General features: G+C 40.3%; 6 protein-coding genes across 6 annotated transcripts; 3 read left to right on the top strand and 3 right to left on the bottom strand.

Moving 5' to 3' along the window:
• Positions 1-39: 39 nt before the first annotated feature.
• Positions 40-6,684, top strand: URA2 (bifunctional carbamoylphosphate synthetase/aspartate transcarbamylase; the record flags this gene model as incomplete). Its single annotated transcript, XM_056228921.1, has 1 exon — positions 40-6,684. One exon carries the CDS (start codon positions 40-42, stop codon positions 6,682-6,684), a length of 6,645 nt encoding a protein of 2,214 aa, XP_056082992.1.
• A 393-nt stretch (positions 6,685-7,077) lies between these two features.
• On the top strand, positions 7,078-8,148 carry AIM23 (Aim23p; the record flags this gene model as incomplete). Its single annotated transcript, XM_056228920.1, has 1 exon — positions 7,078-8,148. The coding sequence occupies one exon, from the start codon at positions 7,078-7,080 to the stop codon at positions 8,146-8,148; it is 1,071 nt and encodes a 356-aa protein (XP_056082991.1).
• A 114-nt stretch (positions 8,149-8,262) lies between these two features.
• On the bottom strand, positions 8,263-10,515 carry SKDI10G0860 (uncharacterized protein; the record flags this gene model as incomplete). The annotated part of the gene is made up of 1 exon (XM_056228919.1): positions 8,263-10,515. The coding sequence occupies one exon, from the start codon at positions 10,513-10,515 to the stop codon at positions 8,263-8,265; it is 2,253 nt and encodes a 750-aa protein (XP_056082990.1).
• Positions 10,516-10,871: 356 nt separating this feature from the next.
• On the bottom strand, positions 10,872-11,816 carry MRS3 (Fe(2+) transporter; the record flags this gene model as incomplete). Its single annotated transcript, XM_056228918.1, has 1 exon — positions 10,872-11,816. The coding sequence occupies one exon, from the start codon at positions 11,814-11,816 to the stop codon at positions 10,872-10,874; it is 945 nt and encodes a 314-aa protein (XP_056082989.1).
• Positions 11,817-12,565: 749 nt separating this feature from the next.
• DPI8 (Dpi8p) lies at positions 12,566-12,790 on the top strand (the record flags this gene model as incomplete). Its single annotated transcript, XM_056228917.1, has 1 exon — positions 12,566-12,790. The coding sequence occupies one exon, from the start codon at positions 12,566-12,568 to the stop codon at positions 12,788-12,790; it is 225 nt and encodes a 74-aa protein (XP_056082988.1).
• A 206-nt stretch (positions 12,791-12,996) lies between these two features.
• LCB3 (sphinganine kinase LCB3) lies at positions 12,997-14,226 on the bottom strand (the record flags this gene model as incomplete). Its single annotated transcript, XM_056228916.1, has 1 exon — positions 12,997-14,226. One exon carries the CDS (start codon positions 14,224-14,226, stop codon positions 12,997-12,999), a length of 1,230 nt encoding a protein of 409 aa, XP_056082987.1.
• Positions 14,227-14,726: the final 500 nt, after the last annotated feature.

Below are 14,726 nucleotides of genomic sequence, written 5' to 3'. Positions count from 1 at the left end.
GCACACAACTCTTATCTGATAGAATATAATAATCATAACATGGCCGCTATTGCTCCCACTGCCCCAATTTCTCCTCCAATGGAATCTACAGGTGACCGTCTGATCACCTTGGAACTAAAGGACGGCATGGTCTTACAAGGTTATTCATTTGGTGCTGAAAAATCGACCGCGGGTGAATTAGTTTTCCAAACTGGTATGGTTGGTTATCCTGAGTCCGTCACAGATCCATCTTATGAAGGCCAAATCTTAGTCATTACTTACCCATTGGTTGGTAACTATGGTGTCCCAGATGTGCATTTAAGAGATGAATTGGTCGAGGAATTGCCAAGATACTTCGAAAGTAATAGAATCCACATCGCCGGTTTAGTTATTTCTCACTATACCGACGAATACTCTCACTATCTTGCTAAATCTTCTCTGGGTAAATGGTTACAAAATGAAGGGATTCCAGCTGTTTATGGTGTTGATACGAGATCATTGACCAAACATTTGAGAGACGCAGGTTCAATGTTGGGTAGGCTGTCTTTGGAAAAACCCAGCTCTGATAGGACCATTTCCAAATCTTCCTCTTGGAAAGATACATTTGACGTTCCGGAATGGGTGGATCCAAATGTTCAGAATCTGGTCGCTAAGGTTTCCACTAATGAACCCAAATTGTACATCCCTCCAGCGGACAATAAGCACATTGAATTACAAACTGGTCCAGATGGCAAAGTTTTGAGGATTTTGGCCATTGATGTCGGTATGAAATACAACCAAATCCGTTGTTTTATCAAAAGGGGTGTAGAACTAAAAGTCGTCCCATGGAATTACGATTTCACCAAAGAAGATTACGATGGTTTGTTTATTTCCAACGGTCCAGGTGATCCATCCGTTCTGGCCGACCTATCTCAGAGATTATCAGATGTTTTGGAAGCTAAAAAGACTCCAATATTCGGTATTTGTCTTGGTCATCAATTAATAGCCAGGGCTTCTGGTGCATCCACACTAAAGCTGAAATTTGGTAACCGTGGTCATAACATACCTTGTACGTCAACCATAAGTGGTCGTTGTTACATAACATCTCAAAATCATGGGTTTGCTGTTGATGTTAGCACCCTAAGTTCCGGTTGGAAGCCATTATTTGTTAACGCAAATGATGACTCTAATGAAGGTATCTATCATTCTGAACTACCATACTTCTCCGTTCAATTCCACCCAGAATCCACACCCGGTCCAAGAGATACAGAACACCTGTTTGATGTTTTCCTCCAAGCAGTCAAAGAATTCAAGCATACCAAGGTGCTGAAACCAATTGCGTTCCCAGGTGGTTTACTAGAGGACAATTTGAAGGCTCACCCAAGAATCGAGGCAAAGAAGGTCTTAGTCCTTGGTTCTGGTGGTTTATCCATTGGTCAAGCGGGTGAATTTGATTACTCTGGTTCTCAAGCTATCAAAGCCTTAAAAGAAGAAGGTATCTATACAATTTTGATTAATCCAAACATTGCTACAATCCAAACTTCTAAAGGATTAGCAGATAAGGTTTATTTTGTTCCCGTCACTGCAGAATTTGTCAGAAAGGTTATTTTGCATGAAAGACCAGATGCCATTTATGTGACGTTCGGTGGACAAACTGCTTTATCCGTCGGTATCGCCATGAAAGACGAATTCGAGACCTTAGGAGTCAAAGTTTTGGGTACTCCAATCGACACCATTATTACTACCGAGGATCGTGAGCTCTTCAGTAACGCTATTGACGAAATCAACGAAAAGTGTGCGAAATCTCAAGCCGCTAACTCGGTAGAGGAAGCTTTAGCAGCTGTCAAAACGATCGGTTTTCCAGTTATTGTACGTGCCGCATATGCTTTAGGTGGTTTAGGTTCTGGTTTTGCTAATAACGAAAGAGAACTGGTTGATTTGTGTAATGTTGCATTTTCATCCTCTCCTCAAGTCTTAGTGGAGAAATCTATGAAGGGTTGGAAAGAAGTGGAATATGAAGTTGTCCGTGATGCCTTTGATAACTGTATCACTGTTTGTAACATGGAAAATTTTGATCCACTAGGTATTCACACTGGTGATTCCATCGTCGTAGCTCCATCCCAAACTTTATCTGATGAAGACTACAATATGCTAAGAACTACGGCTGTTAATGTTATTAGACATTTGGGTGTTGTCGGTGAATGTAATATCCAATATGCTTTGAACCCGGTTTCCAAGGATTATTGTATCATTGAAGTTAATGCTCGTTTATCACGTTCCTCGGCTTTAGCTTCTAAGGCCACTGGTTATCCATTGGCTTATACCGCAGCTAAGCTAGGTTTGAACATCCCATTAAATAAAGTTAAAAACTCCGTCACAAAATCTACATGTGCCTGTTTTGAACCTTCCCTAGATTACTGCGTTGTCAAAATGCCAAGGTGGGATTTGAAGAAGTTCACAAGAGTTTCTACTGAACTATCCTCATCAATGAAGTCTGTGGGTGAGGTCATGAGTATTGGTAGAACCTTTGAAGAGGCCATTCAAAAGGCCATTAGATCTACAGAGTATGCTAATTTAGGTTTTAACGAAACAGATCTAGATGTTGATATTGATTATGAATTGAACAATCCCACGGATATGCGTGTTTTTGCGATTGCTAATGCCTTTGCTAAAAAGGGATACTCTGTTGATAAAGTTTGGCAAATGACAAAGATTGATAGATGGTTCTTGAACAAACTACATGATCTGGTTCAGTTTGCTGAGAAAATTAGTTCATTTGGTACCAAAGAAGAGCTACCTTCGTTAGTTTTGAGACAAGCTAAACAATTAGGATTTGATGATAGACAAATTGCAAGGTTTTTAGATTCCAACGAAGTCGCCATTCGTAGACTAAGAAAGGAGTACGGAATTACACCATTCGTTAAACAGATTGATACAGTTGCTGCTGAGTTTCCTGCATACACGAACTATTTATACATGACATACAACGCTGACTCACATGATTTATCCTTTGATGACCATGGTATTATGGTGTTGGGTTCTGGTGTCTACCGTATCGGTTCTTCTGTCGAGTTCGATTGGTGTGCTGTTACCGCAGTTAGAACATTACGTGCTAATAAAATCAAGACTATCATGGTCAATTACAATCCTGAAACCGTTTCAACAGATTATGATGAGGCTGATAGACTATATTTCGAAACCATCAACCTTGAAAGAGTATTAGATATTTACGAGATAGAAAACTCAAACGGTGTTGTTGTTTCAATGGGTGGTCAAACTTCCAACAACATTGCCATGACATTACATCGTGAAAATGTAAAGATCCTCGGTACATCACCAGATATGATTGATTCTGCAGAAAATCGTTACAAGTTTTCTCGTATGTTGGATCAAATTGGTGTTGATCAACCAGCTTGGAAGGAGTTGACATCCATGGATGAAGCTGAGTCTTTTGCCGAAAATGTAGGTTATCCAGTCTTGGTGCGTCCATCTTACGTGTTATCCGGTGCTGCTATGAATACTGTCTATTCCAGAAACGATTTGGAATCGTACTTAAACCAAGCTGTTGAAGTTTCTCGTGATTATCCTGTTGTTATCACGAAGTATATTGAAAATGCAAAGGAAATTGAAATGGATGCAGTTGCAAGAAATGGTGAACTGGTTATGCATGTTGTTTCTGAACATGTTGAGAATGCAGGTGTTCATTCAGGTGATGCAACATTGATTGTTCCACCTCAAGATTTAGCTCCTGAAACGGTTGATAGAATTGTCGTTGCCACTGCTAAAATTGGTAAAGCTTTGAAGATTACAGGCCCATACAATATCCAGTTTATAGCAAAGGACAACGAAATTAAGGTCATTGAATGTAATGTTCGTGCATCCAGATCTTTCCCATTCATTTCAAAGGTTGTTGGTGTCAACTTGATTGAACTCGCAACGAAGGCTATAATGGGTTTACCATTAACGCCTTACCCTGTTGAAAAACTACCAGATGATTATGTTGCTGTTAAAGTTCCACAATTTTCTTTCCCACGTCTAGCAGGGGCTGATCCTGTCTTGGGTGTTGAAATGGCCTCTACTGGTGAGGTCGCTACCTTTGGTCACTCAAAGTACGAAGCATACCTAAAGTCTTTGCTAGCAACTGGTTTCAAACTCCCAAAGAAGAATATTTTATTATCCATTGGTTCTTTCAAAGAAAAACAAGAATTGCTTTCTTCCGTACAAAAATTATACAACATGGGATACAAATTGTTTGCAACATCCGGTACTGCTGACTTTTTATCTGAACATGGTATTGCTGTCCAATACTTAGAGGTCTTGAACAGAGATGCTGATGACCAAAAATCAGAATATTCGCTTACCCAGCATTTGGCCAATAATGAAATTGATCTTTACATCAATTTGCCTTCAGCTAACAGATTCCGTCGTCCTGCGTCCTATGTTTCAAAGGGTTACAAAACACGTCGTTTGGCTGTTGATTATTCAGTTCCGTTGGTTACTAATGTCAAATGTGCAAAATTGTTGATTGAAGCCATTTCAAGAAACATTACCTTAGATGTTTCTGAACGTGATGCTCAAACTTCCCATAGGACTATCACCTTGCCAGGCTTAATCAACATTGCCACTTATGTTCCAAACGCATCTCATGTTATCAAAGGCCCAGCTGAATTAAAGGAAACTACACGTTTATTTTTGGAGTCTGGATTTACTTACTGTCAGTTGATGCCTAGATCCATTAGTGGTCCTGTTATTACTGATGCTGCGTCTTTAAAGGCTGCGAACTCTGTTTCCCAAGATTCTTCTTACACTGATTTTTCTTTTACCATTGCTGGTACTGCTCACAATGGTCAAAGTGTTTCACAATCTGCTAGTAAAGTAACGGCATTGTTCTTGCCTTTGCGCGAATTAAAGAACAAAATTACAGCGGTAGCCGAGCTTTTGAACCAATGGCCAGCTGAAAAGCAGGTGATAGCTGAAGCTAAAACCGCAGATCTGGCATCCGTATTATTGTTGACATCTCTTCAAAATAGATCTATTCATATAACTGGTGTTTCAAATAAGGAAGACTTGGCTTTAATTATGACGGTTAAAGCCAAAGATCCTAGAGTTACTTGTGATGTTAATATTTACTCTTTGTTTATCGCCCAAGATGATTACCCAGAAGCTGTTTTCTTACCTACTAAGGAAGACCAAGAATTTTTCTGGAACAATCTAGATAGCATAGATGCCTTCTCTGTAGGGGCCCTTCCTGTCGCTTTAGCCAACATTACCGGTAATAAAGTGGATGTTGGTATGGGTATTAAGGATTCCTTACCATTATTATTGGCTGCAGTTGAAGAAGGCAAGTTGACCATTGATGATATCGTTATTCGTCTCCATGATAATCCAGCTAAAATTTTCAATATCCCTACCCAGGACTCAGTTGTTGAAATTGATTTGGATTACTCGTTTAGACGTAATAAGAGATGGTCACCATTTGACAAGGACATGAACGGTGGTATTGAGCGCGTTCTCTACAACAACGAAACATTAGTTTTGAGTGGTGAGTTAGTTTCTCCAGGTGCAAAAGGAAAATGCATTGTTACTTCGGGCCCAACTTCCATTACTGCTACTACAGAAGTTCAATCTACCGGCACTAAAAGAAGATTCTCAATCACCGAAGAAGCGATGGCTGACAATTTAGATGCTGCAGAAGATGCTATTCCAGAGCAGCCCTTGGAACAAAAATTGATGTCTTCAAGACCACCAAGGGAACTTCTTGCACCAGGTGCCATTCAGAACTTGATCCGTAGTAACAATCCGTTCCGTGGCAGGCATATATTGTCTATCAAACAGTTCAAACGTTCCGATTTCCATGTATTGTTTGCTGTTGCACAAGAATTAAGAGCTGCTGTGGCAAGAGAAGGTGTCTTGGATTTAATGAAGGGACATGTCATAACTACAATTTTCTTTGAACCATCTACCCGTACTTGTTCCTCATTCATCGCTGCTATGGAACGTTTGGGTGGAAGAATCGTGAACGTTAACCCATTGGTTTCTTCTGTCAAGAAAGGTGAAACTCTTCAAGATACCATTAGAACTTTGGCATGTTACAGCGATGCTATCGTCATGCGTCATTCTGAAGAAATGTCAGTTCATATTGCAGCCAAGTATTCTCCCGTTCCAATTATTAATGGTGGCAATGGTTCTCGTGAACATCCTACTCAAGCTTTCTTGGATTTGTTCACTATTCGTGAAGAAATTGGTACTGTTAATGGTATCACAGTTACGTTCATGGGGGACTTAAAACACGGTAGAACTGTCCATTCATTATGCCGTTTGTTGATGCATTATCAAGTTAGAATCAACCTTGTCTCTCCTCCAGAATTGAGGCTGCCAGAAGGGCTGAGAGGAGAACTGAGAAAGGGTGGCTTACTTGGTGTGGAAAGTATTGAATTGACTCCTCACATCATCTCAAAGACCGATGTTCTGTATTGTACAAGAGTTCAGGAAGAAAGATTTAGCAGTCCTGAAGAATACGAACGCTTGAGGGATACTTATATTGTGGACAATAAGATCTTGGCTCATGCTAAAGAAAACATGGCTATCATGCATCCATTGCCTCGTGTAAATGAAATTAAAGAGGAGGTGGACTACGATCATCGTGCTGCTTATTTCAGACAAATGAAGTATGGTTTGTTCGTCAGAATGGCATTATTGGCCATGGTTATGGGGGTTGACATGTGAGCAACCAAATGACTTTCTATAAGTACGTTTAATTATTGATTACTTGACTTTTTTAATCGAAGTTTATATTTGTATACTACATTGAAGTATTTATTCTAAAAAAATTCATATTTTTATTCAAGAGTAAAAAAAACGCTTTGCGACCAATACATCTTCTAAATACCATTCAGCTAAACATCTGACGCCTTTCACCTTCATGCAACACCCTCCCCTACCCCCCTCCTCTTCGTCTTCTTCTTGGGCCCTTGTAATTTCAAATGATTTGCTTTGCACACGACGGGAAGAATTATCATGATCTGAAAAAGTTAGTCCTGAAAGGTATAAAAATGGAATATCAAGTGTTACTCAGCAGAGGCGTATGTGCCAAATGAGCGTATCACTAGGCTCTTAAATATGCTAAAGGTACTTTTGAGAACAATTGTCCTACGAAAAGCATTGCCTTCAAGGAGTTTTCGATATCTCCACTGTTCAGAATACTTCCACAGAGACAATGCATCCTCAACTACAGATATATTTCGTAATGCAATGAAACGCAAACGTGAGCTGACGAGTGTCAGAGAACAAAACCATGAAAATGGCTCTAGGAATGTTGCGTTTCCTAAAGAGTATATAAAGCGTCAGAGACAACCACCAAGAAATGCTGCCAAGAAGAAAAGAATCATGATAACTTGGAGCACTGGAACAGATAGAGCTAAAGAGGCAGCAAATTCAGTTGTAGGTGAGATATTCAAGAAAAATTACAAGGGAAATATAAAAGTTGTGGACCCCACTACCCACAGAATTGAAGCATCTAATATTCGGTATTTTGCCAAGGGTATTGACTTGGATAAAGTTGGCTTGAGTATTGTCAATGTTGAGCAAATTGATAATGAAAATCAAATTCCTCTTGTTAAAATAGTCGAAAGTCGTGTGGCTTTGAAAAAGTATTCAGACTTTCTGGCTAAAAAAAAAGAGAAGGAATTGATGGAATTGGGAGTAATGAATAAGTCTTTCAGGACTGCGGAAACAGATAAAAAAGAAGACAATTTGAAGCATATTAAAATATCATGGCAGATTGAAAACGATGATTTGCAAAGGCAGAAGGCCCATGAAATCGTGTCATTATTAAAAAAGGGAAGCAAGGTGACGTTATACCTGGACGATAAGAATAATATAAATTCAAATAAATGGCTTGAGGGTTTTGAAGAGCTGAACAACTTCAAAGAAAATGAAACAACTAGACTGTCAAAATCAGTATTACAAAAAAGGACTGCCGTTTTGGAGACATTGAAAGAGATTGTCAGCGAGTACGCCAATGAACCTGTCTTACTTGGCAACATAGGTATGAAATTAATAATGAAATTGACACCAAAAGATGTGAAACCCCACAACAACGATAAAAGAACGTTGAAAGAGTTGAGGAAGAAAGAGAGACAGGAAAAACTGCAAAAAAGAATTGAGAAAAAGAAAATGAAGGAAACATAAGTAGAGATATGTGACAACTTAATGTATATAGTGCATATGACCAAGCTTGTTTCTAAGTAATAATTAAATGCGATTGAAATCATACTAAATTGTATATATGTCTAGAAATAATCATTAAAGTACCAGGATCCTGCCTGTCAGCTGCATATGGTTGAAATTGCCGTACCCGTATTGAGGAATGCCAACTACAAGGCGATCTTCAGGGCCAAGAGTCATAGTCTTCCCAAAATCTGTTAAGCCTTTGCTGTCTTTGTCGGGATTTGTTAGCACAAGATATTTTGAATTATTTATCACAAGGCTCTTCCGCTTCGAACCATTTGTTGCTTTTATTAATTCATTCATTCCAATTTTCCATATACTTCCTCTTTTGTCAAAACTTCCTGGTGATGAAATGTATAATGCTTTTTCTTTTTCATTGAACATCAAAGATGTACCAAACTCATTGGGTACAACTCCTAATTTAGCATTTATCCTTAAAATCAGCTTCAAGGAGAACCTAACTTGCCCAGAATCCTCAATGTATATAAATACAGTATCAAACATCGGTTGAGATATGGCTACAAAGTCGTTACCACCAAAATGCCAAGAATGTATTGCTGAACCAAACATACCGTGCTCCTTTGATGAAACTATGCCCAACTTGGCGTGATCAATATCCTTTGCTGCTACTACACGACCTTCCGTTATATGAAATTTTGGGATTGACGGATCCTGTAAATCATCGCTCAAATAAACAAAAACAGTTCCCAAACTTTGACATGTAATGTATATCATTTTCTGTTTGTTAAGTGTGTTAGACATTTGAATTGTTGCGCCAAAGTGTTGAAACGGTATTTTGTCAGAATACCCATCAAGGCTTACAATGCCTTTTAAGGTCGAAATATCGACGAAGTGATATTCATTTGTATTAATCAGATAGGATATTATTGAAGATCCTGGGATAAACGTAACGATTCCAGTTTCATTGATTCCATAGCTTATGCTTGATACTATCAAATCGGGGATTTGATCACCATCAAAGTCTTCTGTTAGCGCTATTTGCAATTGATTTGCTTCTTCAGTGGTAGTATCCTCAATTGTGAGGACTTTTGTCCCTTTGAAATAGAAATGGACCCTACACGTGCCAGGCTCTGAAACGGCTAGATAATCGACACCTCCAACACTGTATGTGTCGACCTTGGAACCGTACATTGCTGTCATCGGTTGTAAAATGCTAACATCCTTTTTATCAGATATAGAAAATATATCCCACGGGACCAGATAGATTGCACCAACTGTATCCTCAAGTGGGGCACTTACCGCAAGATAATCTTCATCATTCCCTTGAAATTTTCCCAGCGTGAAACTTGTGCCAAATTTGGAGAAGGATTTCATCGGGGATACGACAATGTGACCATCTTCCCTCTGCACCTTGATTGGAGATTTCAAACTTTCTGTTTCCAAGTTATGGTTGGACGCTGGCGGTAAATTTGCGCATAATCTTAATTCTTCTACTTCAATTTCGTTAGCAGCTTTTCCATCAAATAAAGACTCAAAGAAAGGCACACATTTTTGGAGCATTGCAACTAAGTTAGATTCTCCCCCTAGCCAATGGTTCAGTATTAGATCATTAGCCCGTGGGGAAGTTGAATAGATATTATTTAATAGCTGGGATCTTTGAGAGCGAAATAAGTAGCTTTCACTAACAGCAGCGGCCAAACCTCTTTTAACGCAGAACTCCAACTCTGCATATGATAATCTATCTTTGGAAAGTCCTGCCCTGCGTATAATTTCCATTATATCCTGTTCATTGGGTAATTTCCAATCTGAACGGGCGAAAAAATCCCAGTTTTCATTATTAGCACTGTCACGGATCACATTGTTCAAGGTTACAAATTCACCCATGACGTCTAAAAATGTATGAGCGGTTTCAATATCTGCATCAAATTCAGTTTCGCTGAGCACTCGAAGTAAACCGTGCATTCTATAATCAGTAACTAGTGAATGCCAGGAGACATCGACTATTTGGTGGGTGAATACTCCTATTAGGAACGATTTTAGTCTAAGTGAGTCACGAGATTGCCGAAGTTGATCTTTTTGACCATACTTTTGTTGCCAGTAAGACAATGCAATAACTAAGAAGTTGGGCCAATGAGTGAATTCCGCAAAGTCAGACCAGTCCTTATTTGAAGGAGCACATGAGTATAGGGCATCCGGGAAGAAAGAACCAGCTTTCAGCCAAGGATAGTAGCCTTCCTTCAAAGTTAAGGGCGCACCTCTTGTTAAATAAAATAGATGCGTAGTAACCCCAGCAGCTTGTAATTTTGTTACGACAGAGGTGCTTAAGCAGACAATAAAGACAAGCAACCAAGAACTAATTATGCTCATCTTTACTCAATTTTTAAAAAACACTCCCCTTACAATTAACTAAGAGGACTTGTTTTGAATATTCCTTTTCTTTTTTAGAAATAATGAATCTGTCATTCTTAGAGTTTCCCGCCGTAAAATAGAAAAGCCTGCCTTTCGCCGAAATACCCTTTAGGTATACAAAACGTATATAAAATAAAATAAAAAAAGAATGAAAAAATAAACATTTCCTGCAATAATTCACTCCAACCTTTGTACTATTAAGTTAACTGTCAGATTTTTTAATGTACATATCGGGATAAGAAGAAAATAGTAATAATACACATGATTTTCTATAGATGCAAGTCAAAGGAAAAAATGATGCAACAAAAAACAACCTAGTACGTCATCAAGAAATGCTTTGCACATTCATAAGCCGTCCATGATATAGCAGTGGCAGGCATATTTGCCACAATTCTTGGTTTCCAACCTCTCGAAAACCCTTTCCAGCCATAAACCTGGTATATGGCAGTGGCCGCTTTACTGAAAGTGTCTGCCTTTTTCATTATTTCCAACGAAACCGTTTGGCTGCCTCTTATTTGCAGTACTGTTTTTATGCAGTCCAAAGGAGTCGTGATTGCCGCACACGTGGATCCGCTGATACTACCGCACAAACAATGTATCAGAGGGTTGTACTCGTTTGAGGGATTCAAGAATTTAGTGGATGACTCATATATGACGAAATTAAATGCTGCGAATGGGACGTTCATTACTAGAGTGGTTGGGTAAGAATAGTAAAATGCTGCCAAACCTTCAGATTGGTATATCTGCTTTGTGGTCTGCCATACTGATGCGGAGGTGTTTAGTTGAATTCTTTGTTTTATTGTATCGAATGGATTCATTAATGCGTCTGACGCAGTGGTGGCACAGGCACCACTAATTGCCGTTTTGAAAGGGTGGTGCGTCTGCGTATCGTTCGAGTCGATAAGGTTTTTCTTGCAGAATTCGTACGTACCAAAATACACTGCATGGGCAGGCCCTGCACCGAGTATGACGGATTGAACACCTTTCCATAAGGCCAGGGTCCCCTCCGAGGTGGATATATGGGATATCTGCGAAAGCATGTTCTTGGTGGACAATGATTTCGCGTTAGCCGACTGTATTCGCGTCTTCAGGGCATCTATCGGGAACATCACTGAATGTTCCATTATACCAGCAAACGCACCCGCTATGAGCTGGTGGTACAGCGGAGCGTGAGTGGGCAGCGCTTCATAATCGGGCAGATCCATGGGTATTGCCGGGATCGGCCTTGTTGGGTTACTGTTTGATGAGTTCTCTACCATGCTGTTTTCTTCTTTCCTATAGCATAAGTATATTTACAGCAAACCTTATGAGGTATGAACGGATATGCGAATCGTGACTGACCAGACAGGAATCCAATCTTGAAAGTAGACAGCAAAGACACTGTAAGAGAAAAAACTGTTGAATAAATAAAGGACCAAACTGTCATTCAGCAATTGACGGGTACGCACAACCAAGCAAATGCAGCAACTACTATGCACAGGTGATCCAAGTTGAGGTGAGCGTATGCTCGGCTTCTCGAGGATACAATGATGTCAGTAAACGGTGAAGACTGAAAAAAAAAAAAGGAGCGATCCATTCGTCGCAAACGATTTGAAATTGGCCCAAAAACGAAAAAGAAAGAAAACCAGAAATCAGGAATAAATTCTATCACGTGATCTTCGCGATCACGGTGTTTGGGTGAAACCGCCGCATTTGAAAAAAAAAAAAGCGTGGGAAACCATTCTGTGGGGGTGTCATGCCTTTTCCACATTTGGTTGCTCTGGAGATAAGAGCCACGAATGGGAAGGTGAGGGACATGGCCTGCAGGGGTCCATTTCCCGCCGGCTAGTAAAATTACCGGCAGATGCCGAACATCAAGCGTGACCACTCCCAGGTGCAGATGATCGTGTGTCAAACATATAAAGTAGCAAGACGGAGGCCAATGCTAAGAAGGTCAAGAATTCGTTTGCTATTGTGTTTCTCATGATCCTCGGAAACAAAGTCATATCACACCAAATACACGTACAAGATGATCGCTCAAAGCACCAGATTAGCCGCCGCTGCCACTTCTTCAGCCACCTCGGCCGCTGTTTCAAGAATAGCCGCCGGCGCCATGGCCAGTGCCATTTTCAAAAGATCTCCGGGGAACTCGTTTACTTCGTTCAAAGAATACAGGGAAAACGCCAAAACATACGGGCCCTTGAGTGCCTCACTGGCTACCAGAAGACACTTGGCTCACGTTCCTAAGTTGTAGACGTATTTTTGTTATAGCTTCTCTCTTCTATTTTATTGATGATAATAATGACTTTAACTTACTTATTCTTTTTTCGGGCCTTGGCATGACATATGGAAAATTCTTATACAACACAACGCTTTAGTGACATATTTAAAAGGTACATAATTTAAAAACGGATACATTTATTTATACACTCATTTTTTTTTGTCTATTTGCTTGTCTCTCTATGCTATATGCAAGAGGGAAAAGACGACGGGACTACACATTACGACGGTCAGGGGGACACCTGCATAGATGATAAACCGCCCCAGGATATCAATTTTAGGTTCTCCTATATACAACGGGCATTCATACTTGCTACTTCCTTTCTTGTGCGTGGCTTCCAGTCTCTTTCTCGCCGTCACGTTTCTGTCGTCCTTCAGGCCAAACACCTTAATCAGCAACGTGTAAACCAGCGGCTTGCTGATCACGTACTTCCAGAGAGCGACACAGGGTACGCCCACCAGTAGCCTGGCAAGCGTCAGCCGCCAGCCACAATTAGGCTTCAAGTTGTGCACTAACGTGACTCCAAATACCTTGATCAGCCAATCACAGCATTCAATGCCCGATACAACGCCCATGAAAGCAACGCTGTCCTGGAAACAGGGACATTCATCTATTGGTTTGACATGTTCAAACAAGAGAAGTAGCCCCCATCCTACGCTGAACACGGGGAACCACCAAAACTCCTCGATGTGTAAGTTCGAGAACCTGCACTTGAAATACATCCTGACAACGAAACACACTATCCCAATGAGTCCTCCGCTTACCAGGTCTAATATTCCGTGCATGCCGCAGTATATTCTGCCAAAAACCAACGTCATGTAATAGAATAGAACCACGCATGACAAGAGCAATTGAACCACGACAGAAGTCTCTTGCATGCTCCATATATTATACAAAAATAGGAGACTCACGCCTGTGGCGTTCGCTGTATGCGAACTCGGAGCACCGTACTCCTTTGTTGTATATTCGCTCAGCGTAATCCGATGCAATGGCGGCGCTCTAGGCCTGGGCAAACACCAGTAGTCTTTGAAAAAACCGCTCAAGTAGATAGAGTACCCCAAGATATAAACCATATCTTTAGTAGTTTCAAAATATCCAAACCACACGGGCATAGGTAAACAAAGGACATAGAAGGTGTGCGATCCCATTAAAGAAGTATAAGTAAAGTAGAGATCATTGAAAGTAGAACGGTATGTATTCTGCCAGCGGCTTAAGGTGAATGATTGGTTGTTGGTAAACACCAGCAGCTTTTCCCTAGTATCAAACCGACATCTGGACATTCGAGTTCGAAAATGGTCTGAAGGATGATTGCCGGGGTCCAACAAGTAGTTCGGCTCTTGGAAATCATTAGGGTTGGAGAGGGTTCTGGCCCTCTTCCTGATGCTCGAGGTGTTCAGTCCATCCACCATTTTCTATTCAAACAGATGGTTTGTGTTCACTGCTTAGGCTGACTCGAAAAAAAATTTCCCTCACACGTATGTAAACAACCTTTCATAGTTCAGGTTTTCTCATTGCCCTTATAATGTGAAAACAACTTTGGCGCAGAGCGAGGGAAAAACAAAAAAAACATAATTCAGGCACACACGATAGCATCAATGGTCCAACCCGTGACGCATGAACACTTCTTAACTCCATTTATCGTGCTATTGATGAATTCAGCTCATGCGGATATTTTGCAAACGTTCAATATCAACAATTCAGCGTCGAAGAAAGTTCTGCTTTTCTTTTTTCTTCGTCTTTTCTTTTTTACGTACACGTTTTGTTGCCATGGTAACATGGATTATGTAAAGCGTAAACCTGTATCAGCGGCGTTAAGTCCAAAGCAAGTTTTCGAAAAACAAAAAGCAAAGTAGAACTTAGTACAATGGGAGAACGCAAAGACTAAATAATCTGATGGCACTATCCGTTG

The sequence above is a fragment of the Saccharomyces kudriavzevii genome, assembly GCF_947243775.1.
Source record: "Saccharomyces kudriavzevii IFO 1802 strain IFO1802 genome assembly, chromosome: 10".
Taxonomy (NCBI): Eukaryota; Fungi; Ascomycota; class Saccharomycetes; order Saccharomycetales; family Saccharomycetaceae; genus Saccharomyces; species Saccharomyces kudriavzevii.
The sequence above is the reverse complement of the archived record's forward strand: the minus strand, read 5'-3'. Positions and strand labels throughout refer to the sequence as shown.